General features: G+C 36.8%; 1 protein-coding gene across 2 annotated transcripts in view; it reads right to left on the bottom strand.

The window, feature by feature from the left end:
• The window catches only part of grm4 (glutamate receptor, metabotropic 4), a 166,011-nt gene that overhangs the window by 49,514 nt on the left and 92,788 nt on the right, over positions 1 to 23,709 (bottom strand). For both annotated transcript variants that reach the window (XM_084127723.1, XM_084127724.1), the window contains exons 3-4: positions 19,210 to 19,426; positions 1,075 to 1,210 (exon numbers count right to left, since the gene is read on the bottom strand). In XM_084127723.1, the coding sequence (XP_083983849.1) occupies positions 1,075 to 1,210; positions 19,210 to 19,426 (353 nt within the window). The remainder of the gene's footprint in view (positions 1 to 1,074; positions 1,211 to 19,209; positions 19,427 to 23,709) is intronic.

Below are 23,709 nucleotides of genomic sequence, written 5' to 3'. Positions count from 1 at the left end.
TCTTTTGAGCTCTGATATGTCATCCATTATGCCGTGTGGATTCCAATATTTTATGTACAGCTAGGCTATTGCTCAGCTAATTCAACCTTCACACTCTGGTCTTACTGATGGAATGTAAAATCAATGAAGATCGGCCACCAGGCCGCACATACTGTATATAGGCATAAAACCTCCAACACTATATTGGTCAGTATTTCAGTTTCATTGTCCAACCCCTGTACAACAAAAGCCTAATACAATTCCTAAATAGCCATTTGGTTATTGGTTAATATTAATCAACAATCTGCATGGCTGAGGTGACACCAGCTAAAAAGGAAACTTGAAGCAAGTTATCAAGTTGTTACATTCTAATGAAAGATATTTTTGGAATATCATGCAAAATAAAATCAAGAACATGTATAAAAGTGCAAAGGGTCCATTTTAATTTCATCATGTTGTCTATAAAGTTTATTTTTTTCCATTAGGAAAAACATACTTTCTGAATTACAGGTGCATCGACGTGAACATGGATAAACAAACCATTATGATCTCAAGGACAATGGCTGACAAACAATAATTAGATAAGCATGATTAAACAGTCATCCTGAACGCTCAAGCAAGCAACAAATTGAAAAAGTTTGACCATAATTATTCCTTCAAATTAAAACGATTATTATTCAATGGATGTCTAATAGCACATTTAAGTGAAGGCTTTTTGTCAATTTTCATGAGAACAGCTGGGTTCTAATAGTTCTGATTAGGTACTCCAGGTGCTCATTGCTGGGGCGTTGTAGACCTTCCCATGGGGCAAAATTAAACATGTTACAATAGAGGTCAGGGAAATTTGTTTTTCACCTCTATGCAGAGTCCTTGTTGTGTGTTTCAAATGTTAGATTAGAATACAATACACATGTTGGTGTTTCTTTTATTAACTTTTTAACTCTGCAGAAGCAAATTAATAGCAGAAATGAGTTTAACTGCTTCGTCGTAGCCACAATAAAGAACTTATACAATATAATTGGAAACCTGGAAAAAGAAAAATAGTATAATCCTTTAGGATAGTTGTTAATTTAAAAAACAACAGAATCCACTCACCTTATATCATCCTCATTTGCAAATATAATAACAACCCTCGCATTCGGATTTTCTCCCAGTCTCTGAATTATCTTATCAAACTCTCCTGGTTTTGGCTCACGGGGGATTTTCACCGACTGTGAGATACACACACTTCCTGTGAAAAAAAAGGTGTCATGATTACTAGTTGCAAAATAAAGAACAACATGTCGAAAAACTCCCATCGAACAGCTTATTACTGGTAGTGCTGTCCAAACTCACTGCACTGGTTGAGGGAGACGTTGCTATGTTTGGCAGCTCAAATATATTCTGTAAAGATAGTTACCGTAAGGAGCTATTTCAAACTGATCTGACCTTTAAAAATGACTTGGTAGTGTAACCTAGTGCAGTCAGATCTATATTAAATCATAAGCTCATTTAGATGTTACCACATAAAGCATATTTTTAGGTTACCTGAAAAAAATTTTTTTAGTGTACTCGAATAGAACAATATTCTAAATGCACCACAGAGCCATAGTGTTTATACTCTACAATGAAGTCAAGTGGCTTGCTTTATCCTTATCATTTTTTCTGCACTGCCGACTGAGATCAATACCAGACCCCCTAAGACCAAGGCCATGACCTGCCAGTCCAAGGGACCTGAAAAATAGAAGATACTGAATTTATTGCAGCATTCAATCAATGAGATACTTTGTATAGTGGCTAAGTAGCCATTCAGAGCTGTGGAATTGTCTGTAATGGTCAAGATACCGTACCCGTCAGTGCTGGAGGTAATTAGGTATATTAAACTAGACTGTGAGACTTTCAGAGAACATAAGCTGAGACCCATATCCAGACCATGACTTTCTATATTAAAGGCACAGCTAAATGTGATTTTTATTATAATGGATTTATGAGAAGATTGTTTCAAAAGTTAAAAGTTCTAAAAGTTTTAAAGTTCAGGTTAAAAATCTGGATGTTCTACGGAGAATCTTCATTATTTAGCCTTGGATCACGAATGTGTTAAAGTTTTGCTCTGCTGGGTCCTTAAATTGCACCAGTTCTCAGTATCAATGTATTGTTTTGTTACTGTGTACTTTACTGTGTTTAACAAATATGCTACCTCTTTTGTTGTAGTCTTTTGTTGTAGAAAGTCTAATCGTTCCAATCTCCAACCCTCTTACTTTCACAGATGCCTTGAATTAACCTCGTGTCATATCAGCAAATAGTCATATGCAGATTAACTGAAAAAAAGAGTGCATAATAATAAGCTCATTAAACTTCTTATATCCTTTCTGAGAAAACACTGAGCCCTTGTAAACCTCCACACAAACCGATAGTTGCCGTTCCAAGGAGAGGGCATTTTCAAAGCGTTTGACCTGTCCTCGCTGAGAGACGAACACTGATTTGCTTTAATTAGACAGAAAAGAGAACCCTCAAAGATGCCATATGGAGAGGCTTCCTAACGGCAGGAGTCTTGCAGTCACTTGCAGCCCTCTGCTGTGTGCATATGCTACATTGAGTCAGGAGATATTTTAAATGACTGAAGGCCTCAAGGTAAGAACTCCAAATGTCACTGAATGAGACAACATTAAAGCAGACAAAGTCACACAGTGACTTGGGTGGATGTGTAGGAAATTATTGTTTTATTATATTCTAAATAAAGTATTTTACAGTAGAAAAAGGAGACAGACAGACAGACAGACAGACAGACAGACAGACAGACAGACAGACAGACAGACAGACAGACAGACAGACAGATAGATAGATAGATAGATAGATAGATAGATAGATAGATAGATAGATAGATAGATAGATAGATAGATAGATAGATAGATAGATAGATAGATAGATAGATAGATAGATGACAGACAAAGACAGATGGAGAGAACTGAAAGAGAATTGCAAAAATAATGATTGTTTCCAATCAGGTTTTTCAAACCTTCCCATCTGCCATTGGTTGTCCCACCCCAAACTCACACCACTGGTTGAACCAATGCTGATGTGTCAGTCTAATGCAATTTAGAATTGTACTAAAATTGTCAAATTTAGCTCATTTATTTTAAATATAAAAAGACTTTGTAAAAGGAACAAATGGTGTTTTGATGCATGCAAGAATGTCTTGCATGAATTGACCAAAATATGCACAAGCATTTCCAGCAGGGTTATATTTGATGCTTAATCAAATAATAACGAACAGCAGGAGGGGTGATCTGAGAACAGATGGGTACTGACAAGATGGAGAAATATAGGAGTTATAGGAGTTCTTTGTGTGGGTAGGTCAGTTTTCTATTTATTTACTTCTTTTTTTGGAACCGACTTCCTAAACAGATTGAAAGTAGCTCTTTCTGTGTCCATGGAAACTTATGGCATGAGCAATGTATTAAGAAACTTCCAATAAAGTAGAAGTAATAATAATTTGACAATGCAATTTGAGATCAGGGATCGGCTATTAACATAGCCCCTGATGGCTATTTGAAAAGAAAGAAAGAAAGAAAGAAAGAAAGAAAGAAAGAAAGAAAGAAAGAAAGAAGACCAACCTCTTGTTTCAAAAGTAAATACATAAAAGTGCTTGTCAAAACATTTCATAAGGTCTTTAGGGAAATATATAAGAAGAAAAAAAGGCTCAATCTAATTTTGTGAGAAGGCTCTAATAATAGCAATGACACATTCAGAGTCAAGCCCAGAGTCAAAGTGACAGGATGTCAGAACTTGATCGCCTGATTGGTGGCAGAGTCAATTATCCTTTCCAGACACATTGTGAAAAAAGCTCAAGAGAAGATACTAACAAAGCATCCATACGTTTTAGAAGCCTGTCTTGGCTAACAATTAAAGGGACAGTTCACCCAAAAATAAATATTCTGTCATCATGTATTCACCCTCATCTCATTTCAAACCTGTATGACTGTCTATTGTCTGTGGAAAAAAGAAAAGAGAATTCTGAACAATGTTTCCATTCAATTACAATGGAGAGAAGCTTAAAAAAGGACAAGAAACCAGGTATCATATAAAAACATATAGCTATGCGCTTTATTCCAAGTCTTCCTAACCCTTCCTAACAGACGGAAATAAAAGTTCTAATTAAAGGCGAGTAAATGTTAATTTCTCTGTGAAACATTCACTTAAATAGCTCATTTCAAGTCATAAAGATTTTCTATTGTCCCAATTTATATTTGCACTAGAGAAAAAGAAGCTGATTCATTATTTCTACATATATAAAGTAGCACACAATGGAGGAAAAAAAGTTGTTTGTCTTCTTTCTTGAAGCAAAAGTTTTGTCTTAGGATTTGAGACTTTATGCCTCTGTCGTCCCTTTTAAATCGAACACGGTAAACCCAGACAGAGTCGCATTTTCACGAGTGACTGGATGTCTATCATGTTTTCCTCAAGAACTCCCACAGACTTCACAATGATAAAGAACCCTAGCAATCCACAACGTCAACTGGGATATCTAACTATATATATATTTATTTCAAAAATCCCTTTTAGCCGGGCACTTTTATCAACAGAATCCGTACTGCATTTGCACCTCGCCTGGAATGAAGCACGCATGGTTTCTGAGAACAGCCTGAGCAGAATCTCAGAGGAGAGTAAATGTCAGACTGAATCTTGAGCACTATTTATAATAATCTACATGTTTGTCTCCAGTAATTATTAAGGTTATAATTATTGATCCATTATTACAAAGCCTTAGGTAACTCACCATATGACTAACCTCCCTCTTGATTAGATTTACCAAGGCCTCAGAGGTTTCTATTTGGATCTCCACATGGAATCAATTACAGCAGGCAAATCTTATTTATCAAATATTGTAGATTTATGTATGCTGAGAGCAGCATAGGCTGTTTACTTTGTTATTGTGCCATGCTGCGACTGAAGATTGCTCATCACTCAGCGGTGGCCCAAGTCAACTCCACAGCACCACTGGGCAACCATTTTCCATGGTGATGTATGCTACTGGCACCTTTCAAAACTCTCCAAATCTATTCCTTCATTTCAGAATTCGACCCTTCAAGGTCCCTCAGCAGCATACGCATTATAAATTTGGCCCATTACTGGAACCCAGAAGATATTGAAAATATCGAATGAGGTTCTGCTCGAAGGAGAGTCAACAAAGAGAACCGGTGCAGTATGTTTCCCATCAATGCCTCGGATGATCTTGTGAGGTAGGGTACTTATCGCACACAAACGTGTTCATTTGATTAGCGTGAACCTACTGCGGTATTAGATAACACACTCGGTTACAGACATTACAAGCAAATAACTGATATTGATACAGGGTTAAGATGTCACAAAGCCCTCCTTTGAAAACAGCCTAAAAGACAAAGGAGAAAAACAATAAGGCGTTTCACAAACATAGTGTTTTTCAGCTTTTTCCCTGGAGGCAGGACTGAAGACTGAATTGAATCATGTGCTGGTCAGGGCAAAAAAAAAAAAAATGAAGTCGGGAATGCCTTCGGGTCTGGAATTGAAGAGTGCTGTCTTGCGCTCAAAAGGTATGCTTGAGTCTGAATAGGGAATGATGAACAAATCATAAGATGATCAGACATTATGTGGCAAAGAGGCAGCTCTTCATGCCCATCTTTTAAAATGTATGGGCTAAGGTTAGTATACAGTATGGTCATCACCGTAAACAAACATCCATAGCCTACGGACCCTCAATGTAACAATATCTTTACTCTGGCCGTTTTCTCTGAGGAGACAAAATAGAAAAAAAAATAAAAAATAGATTTGCTGATTAATGGTTAGAAAAAGGTGACTATTGATATCTAAATAATTTACTCTATTTTTGCAGTTATTCTTTTTGAAGCAATGTCTGAAATGTATAAACTTGTATATCTATAAAATGTAAACAATGTTACCATAAACATACAAAAATATTGGTTGCTTGTTGATAGTGGGAGATAAGAAAATGGTGTTCCATATGCTTTCAATCCAGCAACCGTGCAAAAATCAAATGGAACAATAATTCACAATGAACTAAAAGAAAACCTAGATCAACACAAACCCAGAAGATCAACACAAGTAACTGCTCTATACCCATTCAATTTGTCTCTAATTCACTGCAGCCAGCTATAAATAACTGAGAGAATTCTGTGTACATCACATATTATATTACATTAAGTAAGCATTATTTATCAGCCTATCATGCAGAGATTCTACGAGGTGCAAGATACCATGCTCAGTCCCTTTGCTCTCTGTGGTACACCACTGCTCTATCATCTGCATTATTTATTCATCTGTTGCCATGAATTATGAAGGAATTACTCCAGGCAGGCAATGCTACACAATTTATCCTTTCATTCATAAACACCTTCAGTATAGGGCCCAAAAATCTGGGATTTCTTTTATTCATACATGGACGGGCACGGATTAACGCACGGGCCTACTGGGCACTTGCCAAGGGCACTGGGCCAGCAGGGGGCCCCGTCAAATTTACTGTGTATTTTCTTTTCAAATAATAATAATAATTTTTATTTTATTTTCAGTAAAATTGTGTTGAATATTGTGGAATAATGTGATTGTTTTTTTGCAGTTGCAAAGTATTAACTGGTAAATAAATCAAATACATAATTTTAATGTATTGCTGCGCTGTTGAGAGGGACATCTAGAGGCGAGTGAAAATCATTGCGTAAAATAAAGTCACGTGTAGAAGACGGTCACTCGAAAAACAAAAGAAAAATGAGTTCAAAACCACAACCAATGGATCAATGAAAAGAAAGCAAAAAAAGGACAAGGAAGCAAGAGAAGCTCAATTGCTACAAAAGCTACCAACAATCTCCAGCTTTTTTAAAAATGCAAACACTGCAGATGCTAACAACAACGTTTCTGCTGCTTCAAGTGAAGATGGCGCTAGCACAACTAACCGTGATTGGGATTACTACAACCCACTGGCGCCGCCACAGCCACCGTCACCATCACAATGTCAGGATCACACTAAGAGTAAGACAGATGATGACCACCTGTTTTCGGAGACAAACAACAACCCAGCATTGTGGGGAGATATAAAAAGGGATTCGGTGAGAAGTATTCTTATTAACAGAGGGGCTTCCGCTTTCCATAAACGAAGCTCAAAATATACTTCTTCCGTAAGGGATAGCGGTCTGGGTGGCAAGACTCGCTCCCTTACCAATGATTTATTACACACTCACTTACCAAATGGCCAGATTGTGTCACGAGAGTGGCTTTTATACTCTCCATCAATGGGACAGGTGTTCTGCTATTCTTGCTAACTTTTCTTGTCCAAAAGACTCGCCTTTACAGATGGATTCAGTGATTGGAAGCACCCAGAACGGAGCCCAGGTCATATGTCCTGTATACTAGCCTTATTGCATAGATCTAAAAACACTCAGGCGATGGACTCAGCTCTGGTCAAACAAATTGCAGGAGAGAGGGAACTATCTAGGACTTTTTGAGCTGATATTTCATTTTGACCCCTTTCTATCGGAGCATATTTAAACACGTGGCCAAAAAGGAAGGGGAATTGTATCTTATTTGTCATCAAGTATATGTGAGGAGTTTATTGATGTCTTAGGAGAAAAAACTAAACAAGTAATCACGAATGAATTAAAGGATGCCAAATATTTTTCAGTCATCGCTGATTCAACACCAGATTTGTCCCACACAGACCAGTTAACATTCAGATTACGTCATTAAAATGGTAAACAACCTTGGCTTGGACATATTACACTGTAGAGGCCAATCGTACGATAATGCGAGTAATATGTCGGGCAGATACAATGGACTGCAGGCTCACTTAAAACGGATAAATCCATTGATCCTTTACATACCTTATGCTGCTCACTCATTGAATTTAGTAGGTGTAAACAGTATGCACAGCAGTCCAGATGTCGAACAGTACTTTAGTCTGCTACAGTCGTTGTATTCATTTTGTTCTGCATCTACTCGCCGATGGGCAAAAGTGTGCGAAAAGACAAACTTAACACTTAAGCATTTGTCTAATACTCGGTGGAGCTGTAGGGCTGATTCGGCCAAAGCTCTCTGGCAAAATTATAGTAATATAAGAGAGGCCTACAGCATAGCTGCAGATGAGAACGAAAAAAAGGGACACAAGCAACGAAGCATCGGGACTGCGCGCAAAGATGGACAAACTGGAAACTGCATTCATGGCGCAGTTCTGGAATACTCTACTCGAACGATTCAACGTGACCAGTTTATGTCTACAAAAAAATGATATGGACCTTCGAACAGCGATGAGACTGCTTGAATCATTACGCGAGTTTGTATCAGCTCAGCGAGAACTATTTGAACACTTTGAGAGGAGTGCTTTAAGTGTGATAGGTGTATGTCAGTCTTAGAAAAGAAAAGAAAAGAAAAGAAAAGAAAAGAAAAACTTTTGCTGACGAGACCACAGATGGTGATGCAGGCCTTAGTGGAAGCCGTAAATTTCAAGTGGACACATTTAATGCTACCATTGACCATCTTGTCAACTGCCTTGATCACAGAATGGATGCTTATAAACACATGAATAGTCTCTTTGGTGTTCTATTCGTACCAGACTCAGAATCTGACAGCAACATAATTACAGGTGTCCATAACCTTTCTGCTGCTTACCCTGATGACTTAACTGATGAGCTGATTCAGTTCAGATCTTTCATTTCAATGGAGCCGGACAGATCACCATCAAAAATGCTGAAAACAATTATTGATTATGGACTGCCTTCGGTTTTCCCCAATGTGTATGTTGCCCTAAAGCTTTTCCTCACCCTGCCATTAGCAACTTTGAAGGAGAACGTTCATTTTCTCTCATGGCAAGAGTAAAAAATGAACTAAGAAGCAAAATTGGCCATTGAATGCGATCTTGTGAGGGAACTGGATTTTGATGATGTTGTGGAAGCGTTTTCTCTGAGGTAATCGAGAAAGATACCCCCTCTCAGCTAAGGTAAAGTTAAACCAACTTTTTTGTTCTAAGCTAAATGCCTGTGGTGAACGATGCTAAATGTAGAAATGTAAATGTAAATTATTCATGGGATTTTCTCCTGTGATATGATTTGGAGAGTTCAGAAGCTTTTGATAGAGTATGTTGTAAAGTATGTTGTACAGTGTGTTTATAAACCAATTTGTGGTGTGAAAGTACAGAATATTGTGTACATTCTCTCCCTGCGTATTAGTGTGTCATTGTTAATCCTGTATGATCAAATACAGGTGCAATACTGTTGTCGAAAAATTTGGTGAAGGGGGCCTTTTGAGACATACGTGCCCAGGGCACATCATCGCCATAATCCGTCCCTGTACATGGATATAAACAAAGTTTTAGTATTTTGAATTAAAAAACACATGATATAAAATGAAGAAATATAAATTCTGCCCTATTTCTAGGTCACTCATCAAATTTGTGAAATTAAGCATTCAGAACTGATGAATTAGCTCCCTTCCAAATCATATATTGGATTTTGAAAGTGAATTAGCCACATCCCATGGGAAGTAGAATTTGAATTTGAATGGGAATGACAGGACTAGCAAATTATTAACTTAATTTAAACAATAAAATAAAATAATAAATAAAATAAAAATCCAAAGGTATTCTAAAAATCATGTTTCAATTCAATGTTTAACTTAAATCATTTTTCATTAAGTGATCTCAGACTTTTGGCTCCCAATGTAATTGAAGATCCTACACTTAGGGATCAATCTTTGGAACAAAGGCAACTAATATGATTGAAAATGCTTTCGTTTGTCCTTAAAAACTGAATTTCTAAGTCATAGGGAAACATTTAATAGGATTATTCAGTTGGACATCCTACTCATCTACTGTATTACTGCGATGCAGAGACAGAATGGAGATATATGTGAGCAAAGCACCATGGGAGATATTCTATCGACCCGCACAGCCAAGACTTAAGCTATTAATTATCTTTGTTTGTTTGTTTCTGCCTTTCTTTCTCATTCCCTGTCGTCCCTTTTCTTTCATTTTGGCTCTTGCTCTTTCTCTAGGCCCTGGACAGATGTGCAAACACTCCCATGAAGCTGTAAGGAGACGCCATGGCACTGCAGTGATGCTCATGGTTATTCATATCACGGCCCTCAAGTCTCACTCCATCCGTCCAGCATCCTCTAAATCCAGCTGTGGGAGTGGTCTGGATAACCAGAGTTACATAATGGAACCTTTTATATGTGTATGAATAAAAAATAAAGCATGAATAAATGCACATAACTGTCACCATTCCTTCTGTCCATATCCAGCATCCAGCAATGAGTTACAATAAATCTTGGAGGTCTTATAAGCATTTTTTTTTAAGTACTTTATACTAGCATATTACAGCTAGATTTGTCACAATACCAAAATCTGAGTAGTCGGTACCCTGGAAATGAAAATTGGGGGGGGGGGGGGGAAGAGAGACATTATAAACCTGGCTCATGAATATTCATTAGGTGATATAATGTTCCCCCAGTGAGTGCTAGCCATATATGGATGACCATTTACTGATTGAGCGTTGATTCAATTGACTGCGGATGCAACCAGTGGACAGTGAATTCAGCTTGGTCTTAAAGTTGCCATTTTGCGGTGTTTTTTCTTCTTCACTACAGCCAACCAAAATGCTCTAAAAATTATTAGAAATGTATATTATTACAATTATGAATTATTATAATAACGTTTTGGATTCAAGACTAACCCAAATATTCTTAAAGCAGCTGTTTTTAATTAAGCAGCACCAAATGTAATTACAGGAATAAGAAGAAGAAGAAGAAGAAGAAAAAATAAATAATATTATTATTATTTAAATAAAAAAATGTATTTATATTTTCATATTTCTTTAGGGTGTAATGTTGCTGTTTGAGCATGAACACAGACTGCAGAGTTACAAAGCACAACGTCACTCCAAAGGGAGTTATTCACTATATCAGTAAACACTGTTTCTGAACTCCATGAAACAACTCTATTGTAGTCTTGAGATCTCTTCAAGGAAACTGTCACAATAGCCGCTTTCCGACCAAGTAGTTCCAGGAACTTAGTTCTAGGAACTGTCCACTTCTAAACAGTTCTAAGAACTGCTCTTCCCCAAACTCGGTTTTGCCGTTTGCGTTTGCACTGGCCAAGTGGCCATAGGAACTGGTAGGAGGGGTAAGGGAGTGACGCAAGCACGGTGACTTTTATTTTGACGGCGCGACGGACCTTTATTTTGACGGCGCTGAGAACATTCTCTGTGTTTATTAGTTAGCGATCTGTCTAACAGTACTGTTTAATATGTTATTAGATAGAACTGTTATAGAAAGTAGACAGTATATGAAAAAAAGGTTATTAGCCTATGCCGTGTGGTTGATGTCCAGTGTTGCTAGCTGAGCAGAAATACATAATCATGTTTGACTTGTTCCCCTCAAAGTTGTGTTGGATTTTCTCTTCAGCATAAAGGTTTAGAGACCCATCCCCATCTATCACTGTTTTCCATGTTTGTATAGTTAGTTTATGGAGTAACGTTACATATATAGGCTATAATCTGTGTGTTTACATTCTAGCTGTTTTAAAAATGGCGGGTGCTGGTGTTCCGCGTGCGTTCGGTCAATCAGCGTACACTAACGTCACGGGTAGTTCCTATAGTGCTGGTTTAGACCCTACTCTGAAGTAGGACCTAAATTAGTTCCTCCAAATGGAGTTCCTAGAACTAAAATCGTTCCTAGTTCCTGCGGTGCGAACACGCCGACATCCGGGTACTTTAGCCAATAGTTCTAGGAACTGTGAAAAGGTTCCTCCGGTCGGAAACCGGCTAATATCCCTCATTTAAATAATTCCCACCCAAGGCATTACTTTTTTTTTTTTTTTTTTTTAAGTGCCAAGGCCTGGTTGAGTTACATGTGCTGAAACTCAAGGTTATGGTAAGGGGCGTGACGTTTCATAAACTTATTTTGCATTCAGTATCGACTATTTGAAGCTTTTCAAAAAATATATAAATAAATAAAAATTATTATGCAAGTTACATTTTCAATTTAAATGTCAATAAAAAGTTTTATTTGGACTTTTTGGTTTGGATAAATGGGTAGTCCGGGCTTAAAATTACACCCTGCCTGCACATTAAGCTGAAAATAGGGGAAACTATTTTAACATAACAAATTACACACATCAGCTTTAAATGAGAATTAATTACATATGACTTTTTACCAGTGAAAGTAAATATGACCTTTGGAGAACTTTTCCTAGCTCTTCTGGACAAATATGACTTTCACAGTTACATTCCAAACTTATTAATTCAACTTTCTATAAATGCAAGCCCATTTTTCATTTCATGGCTTTTAAATGTTTCCTCTCACTCAAATTGATTGTCTTTCCTATTGGCGAATCGAATGAAACTTGCTCTCCATTCTCGAGCACCAGAGCGGCTCTAAGAACAAAGATTTCCTTGAACACGTTATTTAACTAACAAACGCATTAATGTGTTAATCTATTCAGCACTGCCTATCTAGAGTCATGAGATGCTTTTTTTGGCCACACGTTTTTAAGCCAGGGCGTATGACAGAGCATATCACCACCCGTTGTCCCCATTAGAAGAAGGGAAGAGTGATTTTTCTAAAATGAAGCCTGAAAGAAACGCTTTCAGCAGTAAGTGTGACTGGAAGCATGCAAAGGTGCAATTATGCATCATCAAACAGTGGTTTGCTTCTGCAATTCTGTGAGTTCGCAAGAACCACATCCCAGATGTAATTTTTCACACCAAGAAAACGAACTAGAGCTTTTGGGGTGGAGTGTGAAAGCACCCAGATTCTTCATTCATGAGGAAGGGCCAGATCTCTGGGTAGAATATTGGGAGGAACAGATGTTGATAGCCTCACTGTGTAGGAGAAACCAAAGACAAGTGAGGCGGACACTGTTACCCTAGAGACAAGAATGCAGTATAACTCCATGTCCCCCAGAGCTTCCTCAAGGCGGTTTTGAGTATTCTCACGAAGACTATTAATAGAACTTGACTCAAGCAATTTTAGCTTCCATCTGTTTGCATCCACCATTGCTTGAGGGTTATGACATCTTTTAAGATGTATAATGTAATGACTGACAAGTTCTATATTCAGTATTTGATGCAGTATCTAAATTTGTAATAATTTAGACTGATTACGGGTTTTCCCAATTTATAGTATGAGCAATGCAAAGGTTCTGCAGATATTTACTGGTAACATAAACCCAGGATCCTCCGCCAAAAGGACAACATGTTGGTTTCCAGCCTGTCAGCTAAGATTAACCTGAGATTAACAGACTTGGGAACTCTGGAAGAAGTTTTGAAAAAAAAAATCAATGGTTGATCTCAGTATTCCTCGCACAAATTGCAAGACCACTTTCCCCCTGGAGTGCACTTGAAGTTTCATTTCTCAGAAAGGAAATGCAGTTGGGAAGAAAAATGTTTGGAAAATATTACTGCTTCTTATAAGCTTAAAGTATGGGATTCGTTTCACAAAACAACTAGATTTGAATTTCCAGAAACAAATATCAATTATTTCAAGGCAGTGTAATAGTGTTAAAGTTCTATGTAAAATTAAATAAACCAATGATATAAGAAATGAAGAAAGATCGATAGTAATAGGCCTATGCTATATAGATGCATAAATAGATGCCAGAAAGGAAAGTCCACTGTAATTCAGTATGCAAAGTTGGGTGGGGACTGTACATTAAGTTCAAGCTGAATTAATTGCTGAAAACTATGGAGAGGAACCACAAAACCCCCTAGATTTGCATTTGCTGAAGGAAACAAATAAGTACACTTTAGCATAGATTCAAAAAGAGTTATTATTACAAAAAATAATTACTAAAATTTATGCTTCGGTGTGTACTTAATATGTTTTCAGAAACTTAATTTCATGATAATTGCAATTAAATGAATATATGTTAGTTGAAATTTATATTAAATGCAATTAGTTGAACTTTAGAGTGCTTTTTTGTGCTGCTTAAGTAAAGGGGTCATGAACTGCATTTTTTTTCAGTATGTTCTCTGAGGTTCACTTATAATGTTATCAAGATTTTTACATCAAAAAACATACTAATTTGGAAGTAATCTATCCTGTTTTTGACACTCTCTTCCAAACACCCAAGCACTGCTATGATTGTATGATTGGGTAACAGTTTTGCATATTAAAATAATTTTCAATGTCACTGCCATTCCATGTGTGAAATTGTTTTGAAAACTTTCAGTGTTGAAAAATATCTCAATACATAGTTGAAACATTTGCCAACAATGTGAAACATGTATGTGTACTACATATGTTTTAAGTCTTGGTTGTAGCAAATAAAGTTACCACAGTTATAATTGACAAAGGATGGCTTACGGCGTTTTATGTCAACGGAATTATGAATGTAGCATTTTTTTCACACTGTCGTTCTTTTCGGCTATTTATAGTTTATCCTTTTCAATAAAGTGAACATATAAGTGAACATATGCATTGTCATTTCTGTGCACGTGCATGACGTCAGATGATTATGTCGGTGCGGCGTAAAATAATTTTTAATATGTTTGTGATTCCCTTTCTTTTTTCTTTTTTTTTATTGTATATATAAAAAATTCTATGTATATCATACATAAAAAATCTGTCTTGTATTTACTAGTACATGACATGCCTGAATCGTTGGGTAGGACTAAAGAGGAAATGATGTAGAAGTAGGTGTTGCTCTTCTTCCGAGAGCATATGTGAAAAATAATGTGAAAAATCCAAAACATGTCATTTTCTGAGCTTGGTTTCAAGAAAAGCTGTTTTTGTACTAATGAGGAAGTTTTGAGTTCTGAAACTTACAGGATATTTTTATAGTACAATCACCTCCTATATGTCAAAAGATCAAGGAACATTTTATTTATCAAATCATGACCCCTTGAAGTAAGACTTTAAATGCACTTTCATAATTACTTTTATTGCCTACTTATTATGGTTAAAGTGTACAGCCGAATACTGACAAGCTTTTATGGTAAACTAAATGTAATTTCTGTTGATCCTGGTATGTTATGCATTTAAATATATTTGTAATTACACAATTGTAATGAAGTTGCAATTTAGTACATTTAAAATGTTAACTTTAAATGTAATATTGAAAAACACATACAGTTTAAACTATCAAGATATTTGTGTGCTAGTCAACATCAAAATAAGTGTAGGCTACTTCTTTAACCTGTTAGCCAGCAAGCCCACTTTTGAAAAATCCGCAGAAATGGCATACCCAAACTAAAAAAGATACAGTTCATGAACCCTTTGCACTAAAAGCACAAGTATGATCTAATTGAAAGCTGACACTTGGCAGTTTACTGTAAATTAATTATTAATTATTGTCATAATGAAAAAAAATAGTTATAAATAGCTTCAAAGTTTTGTAAAGTTATTAGAAATTGATTTTTATGAAATATTTTCATGAAAATAAAATTGAAGTTGGCACTGTATCAATCTAGAAATGCACTGCAGCTAAAGCCACATGTCTGACCATGTTATATTTAAAATCTGAAGATGATAAGTCTAAAACTCTGTATTTAGTTAAATGTTTTTCAAGATCATTTCTATGACTTTATTTTGATTAGACTCTAAAATGCAAACTGATGTTTATTGTCATCTTCTAAGGATCCATTCAGTCTATTGTCTCTATTGTTTTGTGGTGCAAACGAGCCCCATTCAGTTTCAGTCTCCCCTGCACACATTCACACCTCTCTGGCCTGGTTATGGCTCTAAATATTCTTTTCTTTTGTCTTCATTATAATTACTAAGACTGGCTATTCACGCTGTTTCAATCCCTAATTTATTTTATCAAAGTTCTCACTTCACATTTGAAACTATATCAAATGCCCTTCTTGAAAAAAGAAACATTTCAGTAAACATTCCTATTTAAACATTTTCATAAAAATAACAGCTAGGTGGCAGGTGCATCTTAGGGCTAGCTAGCACCTTAGCAAAAAAAAAAAAAAAAAGAAGAAGTTTAACACACCATTTATACACAACAATTTATGAGATTAAAATCAAGTTTTTGCTTCATACATACTTTATAACACAAGCTGAGTGTTTTAAATAACCTTCTGTGATCTGATTTGGCTTTGGATAAAAAAAAAAAAAATCAGACAGAAAATACATTATTTTATAGTATTCTGCACGATGATCAAGTCTATATCGATTAGCATTACATTCTAAATATAATCTATTATTATGAAAATACCTGACATGCTTCGAAGAACACAGATAAATCATATATCGTTGCAATCATGTTTATTGTCTCCAAAACGTTTTTATCTGCATGTTACAGCGATCTCTGGAAGCTTTGTTTATGTCAGGGAGTTCCTGGAATGTCACATGATATGGCTCTTCTTCGTGTGTTACATATGGACTAAATGTGCATAGGCGCCCTCAGGCTGCCAGTATGGATTGAAAACAGTACATCAGAGTAGAGCTTTAATTCTCTGCCCGAGCCCGAGCCCAGACTCAACCTGACCCGACCCGCGGGCCGGGTCGGGCCGATATTTCCCGCCACTGTCCTCGGGCCGGGTCGGGTCGGGCCCTTGATAAAGCACGTCACGTGTCATGCGCAGCGTCTAGTCCACTCGCACTCGCAGTCTTCACGCGTGACACATCACACCTGCTGTGCGTGCTGTAGGCTATTCTGTTGCTATTCTAAGTGCGACATGGATCTTGAAGAAGTAAAGAAAAAAATTAAAACAGGAGAATTAACTTTTGAGCAAGTTTGGAGGAAAATCGGAGGTATGGACACATTTTAAACTAGTCGTGGGGAGTGACAACATAATGTGTTGGCTTTATCTCGTGCATTAAATGCGCACCTATGACAGCAAACAAAAAAAAACTAAAAAAAAACGGGGACTTCCACGATGAACAGACAAGCAGTCTTGCCATGACAGAAATTATTATAGTAGTCAGCCTCAGGCCTCAATATCCGCTTTTGTTACTTTGTTTTCCGATCCATTCAACTATTTCTGAATAAACAAACAACGCAGTTTGCATGCTTCTTCCTTGTCGCATTAGGTCTATTCATTAAGATAATAATTAATGAATGCACGCACAATTATGAACTTGATAAATGTTACAGATATGTTTTACTACAAACAAATGCCTTTCAACTTACATGTGCAAAATTCAGAATTAAATGAATGTGCTGCAATTTGTACAAAAAGAGAGTCTGTAGTACGTGTTTTAGCCATTAAATAAGCACATAGTTTCAAGTTTGTTAAGTTTTGTTTTGAAGAAAGCTTTTCTTTAAAGTGAATTTCGTTTAGTATAAATTGTGTCTTAATTTTAATACATTTTCCATCAACCAATTGCCTGGTTTTAATACATAAAAAGCAATATAGCAGATATTATAATCATAACATGAAGTCGCCGGCGCTATCACCGAATTTACAAATGCACATCTTGCTTGTTGCTCACACATATTATGTTGAAATAACAATATGTTGAAGTAACATTATTAATAATAATGAATATTTAAGAATATTTGATTGAATGCTGAATGTTGTGCTTGTTCAGTTTAATACAATTAAAACTTTAATTGTGATAATTAAAATAATTGAATATTGAATATTGCGTGGCCAATTTTTGCTCATTTATTAATAGTATTTATAATATATATATATAACTGCGCAGCTCCCTCCTGTAGCCTAAATGAGCACAGCAGCACCTGCTTAAAAAAAATTCTGGCGCCGCCCCTGGTTATAACGGCCCACATATTAAAAATGGTCGGGTTTAAATCGGGCTCGGGCTCATAATTACAGTGAAGGTGTCGGGTCGGGCCGGGCTCGGACACAACGTGCTCGGGCTCGGGTTGGGTCGGGCTTGATTTTTTGGGCCCGATTTAAGCTCTACATCAGAGTATCCAGCGCTCATAATTATTACATCGGCCCATTTTGGGTATAAATTCAATATATATTATTCCTCTCTATAGAAATCTGACGTAAACCTATAAAAATCGATCAATATTTGTCAAAATCTGCACATTTTTGAGCTAAAAGCCCAGAGGGACGTTGTTTTGTGAAGCGCTTTCATGACGACTGCACAGGAGGTTTTTTTTCTGAATGGGGAGCTGATGCTCACGGCTGATGCTCATAATTCATTTTAAAGGTATCGACAAATTTTTTCATTACATAATTCCTGACACAAATTAAGACATAACTGTCACTATAAGTTTCTCAGAATAAAATAGTGGTCAAATACTGAAACTTGAGTCTTATATCTTTTTACTGTACACAGTAGTTTGTAAAGGTAATAACCTAAATCTAAAAGTAACTTTGAACTATTTAAACAAAGAACGATTCATTGTGTCGGAGTCCTCGTGAAGGCTAGCAGGTTTAAAGCATGATAGAAAAAATATATTCAAAAGATTTAAAATGTACTTAATTAAAACATATAAATGTGCAATTTTTAAGTTTTTAAAGGTGCATTGTGTAATATTTAGAAGGATCTGTTGACAGAAATGCAATATAATATACATAACTATGTTTTCAGTGGTGTACAAAGACCTTACTTAATGAATCGCTATGTTTTTATTTCCTTAGAATGAGCCATTTCTATCTACATACACCACGGGTCCCCTTACATTGAAATGCGCCGACATGTTTCTACAGTAGCCCTAAACGGACAAAAGCGTTTTGTCACTATGTTGTTCTTCGTGCAAAGAAGCTACCTAAAGTCAGCGAATAAAACACTGACACAATGATGAACTAGTAACAATAATATTCGCAATAACATATCATTTTACTGAATAATTATGTAAACATAATTTCTTACTTTATCTTTGAAAAGAAACCTCATTGCTTAACTGGCTACTCTCTGCTGTCTCAGACAACAACATCTCTTCCTGACGGCCACCGTAACTTCTGTTGGTTGCAATTCGCAACCTCACCACTAGAAGCTGCTAAAAATTACACAGTGCACCTTTAAGTGTTTAGAAAGTGTTAAGTACCCATAAGTGGCCTTCATTTCATTAATATCATATTATATGGAAGATACTTTTCAGAACTTAAGTACACTGCACATTGAATACAGTTATTCACACCTCTTTTCCACAAGGGAATACCAGTGCAAACATGCAAATATTGTGGTTGGTCGTTTTTTTTTTTTCAGTCGGACGGTCTCTTCCTGTCTGAGTGGGCGGTTCTTGGCCATAATAAGATACAATAAAGTCTATGCTGCAAGACAAAATTCGAGGCTAAGGTAAACAAATTTCAAGAATATTCCCCAAATTGATTGCAAACACTCTCTTACCCTCTTCCCGAGATTTTTGGATGAAGGCATCCACGCCACTCTCTCCGTAATTCCCCTCCGACGCCACCGTGGAGACGTAATTCCAGCCAATGGAGCTGACAATATCCACCATAGCCTGTGCCTGGTAGGTGTCCGGCGGTACCACGCGGGAGAAGAAGTCATAACGGGTGTTGTCGCTCAGCTCAGGAGCAGTGGAGGCATAACTCATCTGGGGAATCTGTAGGAGGAGACAGAAACATATATCCTATTCAGAATCAGGCACTGAAGTACACAATTCCCCAAAACCCCTGCTGCTTCTGAGCTCACCTCTGACAGATTATAACACGCTCCATCATCCCAGACTACATCCCCTACCAAGCTCTCTCTTACACATCCACAGGTGGTACACTCAAGACCGCAGGAATGAGGACAGTTTGTTCAGAAATGAGATGTGTGTGGAAAGCAACAACAAACTGGTCAACAACTACCACACTTTCACAGACTAGCTTGCAGGAACACCAAAGAGACAAGAGTCTCTTAACGGAGTAGCTTACCTCAAGTAAAATTTTCTGCTTTATTTACTCATCCTCATGCCTCATGAGTTTACTTTTTCTGTGAAACACAAAAAGTGAATTTCTGGAGAATGTACTAGCTAGAAAACCTCAAAAAATACAAAAAGCACCATAAAAGTACCATTAAAGTGGCATGTGGTTCAGACACATAAACTTTTTTTTTTTCAGTTTATGTGTCTGACTCATGAATAAGTCAATATTTCGAGTTGGATCTTTTCATTGGTTCAAATGATTCGCTTCTCAAAACCCTCTCAATGATTCACACACTATTTTTATTCTTGACCTCAGCTCATGTGACTCACTGAACCGGTCACAATGGTCCACTAAAGTGGAAGAAATCAGATTATCAGCTTCAGTTTCAACATGTTTGTCACACAACAAGGCTTGCAATACAACAAATCATATGGATTACTTTTTAGATACTTTTATGGTGCTTTTGAATAATTCAAAATATCTCAAAAGCCCTTCAAAATGTCATCATCTGAGTTCTGAAGAAAAACTGAGGACATGAGGATGAGTAAATTATGACAGAAAAAGGGTGAACTAACCCCTTAAGGATCTCCCCAAGTGAATCGTGTTGAGAATTCATACACGGACTACACCGAACAACAGACACACAAATCAGGCGTGATGTGAAACTTAAGCAATCACCATAAAATGGATCGCTGGTGATGCTCGGAATACATTAAGCTAATGTCAGGCAAAGAATAATGGATGGCTTGCACCACCAAGAATGTAATTTATACAAGTTTATTAACTTGGCTATTGTGAACACTCTGGCTTTTAAGCCCACTCTCTGCAGACAAAATACCAGCGGTATGGCTCCATTAAAAGGGATCATAAATTCATCTGCGTAGAGGACAACAAAATATGAGTCTAAACAATGACAGAACGAGAGGCTCTTTTTCAGACCAAAACAGACAGCAAGTCAGTCATCTTCCACCTTGACATAGGCTAGTACTATTTTTTTTATAGAGAATATCTAAAAAATAAGCATGAACCATATCATTTGTGATTCAATTCAGCATGTTCTAAATACAATTTTATTAAATATTAGAAATCTGCTTATCTACACACACACACACACACACACACACATACACACACACACAAAGCTGCAATTAACTCACTGTGTAACTCGTGTTTTTACATTTGGTTTCAGGTGGACATTGGAATTAGGAATTCATATAATTAAATAATGCTGAATGTTGCCCATAAATTCATAGTTTTGATGGATTTACCTTAAATAAGCATACAAATGCCATTTGAAATAAATTTCAAATTACATATTTAATTATTGATGGAATCTAATTCATGAATTTAAATGTAAATCTTAAAATTGAATGTTCATAATATAGCACCTTAATGAAGAGCTATATATAGATGTAGAATATGCATGCTAGTAATGCCTTTAGGTAGCAAGGGTGCTTGCTCTTCATTCAAGAATTTTGCAGGTCAGAGGAATAGCGACAGGCTGAAAAGCAGCTCTTAATGCCTTTGCATGGTCACGCAATGCTGGCATTCAGTGAGTGAATATGATGTTGCTGTCTGTTGCACATTTAGTTCATTGGTTCAACTTTATGAATAACTGATTGACACCAACAGCAGCGCATCACCAAGTTACATAGCGGTGCTGGTGAAATATTTACCTTTTACATGGATGCAGATATAATATTTATATTTGGGATCCAAATATCTGACACCACATTGAAAAATCTGGGATTTAAACCTGAAAAGTTTTAGGATTTAAAAAAAAATTAAAGGCACACTGTGTAGAAATTGTGTTTTTGTCAAACAGCGACCCCTAGAGTCGCTGTGGAATACTTGCACTGTCGTAAATACCCCTCCACCCCCCCAACTCCCACCCTGTACACCGGTACCTGCGTCGGGCATGGAACAGGCACAGATAGACTCCGAAGACATGATTATTGCAATTTATCATAATAGTTCGCAAATTGTGCTCGTTTACACTATTTACAACCTCTACGTTAGGCTTATTTATGTCCTGATAATTATGTGAGATATTAAAAACTGTTCTCATGATAATCGCAAGAATCAACGTCAACAGCGTCGTCTGATATCCCTCAGCACTACGTGATAAATACACCTCACAACACCTGAGTTCAGCTGGCAAACTAGTTCGTGAGGCAAGCTAGGCAATAAAACATAACGCAAAAAACACGTAAGAGAAACGAGTGTTTGTTAGCAAGTCTGTTAACAGCTCTGATAATCGAAAGCTAGCTAGACATATGTGGAAATTATTGGACTGGTCTAATTATGAATGGATGACAGCAATGGATGAATGAACAGCATGTAAAAAAATGACATACTACAAGCAAGCGCAACAACATACAACATAGAATGCAAACAAGTTTACAAATACGAGATTTATTTACTGGCCACTTCATGCGTTTTCTCAGATCGGATAGCTATCTGATTTATAAAAACGATTCCATTTACACCTGGTCACATAAATGTGTTTTTGCGAAACGGATTTAAACCCGATCTTCAATTCCCGCGCTGTATGCAGATTTAATGGAGTGCACGTCACCGAAAGCAACAGATATGAACTGCATTTTATTGATCATCAGCTAAAATTTCTAAATCAAAGTCCTAAGACAGAGCAGCAACAGCCCTGGTAAGATCATTTCATTTCTTTACTTTTAATGATGATGATTGTGTGATAAGCGTCTGCGACTTACTTTCACTTTGATTTGCGATAGTTTGCACGTTGTCTTGATGAATATGCTCAGTTGCTCATCTGCGGTGATGCGTGTTCCAGTAGCGTCGTCATATCTGTCTATAACATATAGCCTATAACATGCTCTCACACATTTTTTTATTTATTTTTTTAGCATTTTTGGGAGGAGTACAATTTACATATGTGGTTTCAACAACCAGATGCATTTACTTTGTCCAGTTTCGTCTGGAATGCGGCCCAGACCTCCTCCTGAAGTGGTTTGAGCGATCGGATTCAAATCCGTCTTGAATGCGTTTCGGAGGGCATTTACACCTGGTCTTTTCACGATCGGATAGCTATCCGATCTGAGAAAACGCATGAAGTGGCCAGGTGTAAACAGCCCCCATGACAAAAACATACGCACGAAAGCCGAAAACAAACGCTGGTTGGACTCTCACGTCCAAATTTGAGGAAGTGGTGGGGGAAGTGACGTATGCCGTAAAGCAGTCGAATTTTGTAGTTCTTTTTGTGCTCAGGTTACTACCCGAACCCCGAAGTTACGTAGTGCCAGTAAAAGCGATACAGGCTATGGCAGACGTGTCATTCAACCTATGATGTACCATCACAAGGGTCTTGGAAATATATTATGAAGGTTGAAAAGCTACATAGTGTTCCTTTAAAGCAAATAATTGTTATGACATAAAAATAAGAAATATTTAAGATTCATACTATTTAGGTAATCAAAAAGCACATGTGTGGCATTAACCATGTGAAATCCATCTTTTAAATGCCTAGGTTTCAGTTTTGTTTGGCAAGACATCTCAACAAGCACTGCCTACACAGTGTTGCAGAAAAGCAAATGTAATCTCTAAAAATGATAACCAAATGACTGCCTCTTAGTTAGTTGGAAATTCTTTAGTTTAAAAGTAGCATTTTTTGTGATCTATCTTTATCTTTCTAAAAATTGCATTGGATGGGAAATACCCACACCTGCAGAGGGAGCATGACTTCCATAAGGACCACACACACACACACACACCTGTACAAGAAACAGAGCTGTAGTGTAGACCAAAACCAGTAGAATTTCATGATTCTTGATAGTACCACAGCAGAAATGAATATGCTCCTGACCACACCCCTTTATTTAAAGTTACATATTAACATAAATACTAACAAATTCAGTTAAAACAATGGAATTTAGTCTTCATATTTTTCTTCAATGTAGTAGCAAATTAAATAAAGTATTTTTATACTTTATTTATATTATAA

This window comes from Abramis brama (genome assembly GCF_963993115.1).
Source record: "Abramis brama genome assembly, chromosome: 11".
NCBI lineage: Eukaryota > Metazoa > Chordata > Actinopteri > Cypriniformes > Leuciscidae > Abramis > Abramis brama.
This window is presented reverse-complemented; position numbering and strand designations above follow the sequence as displayed.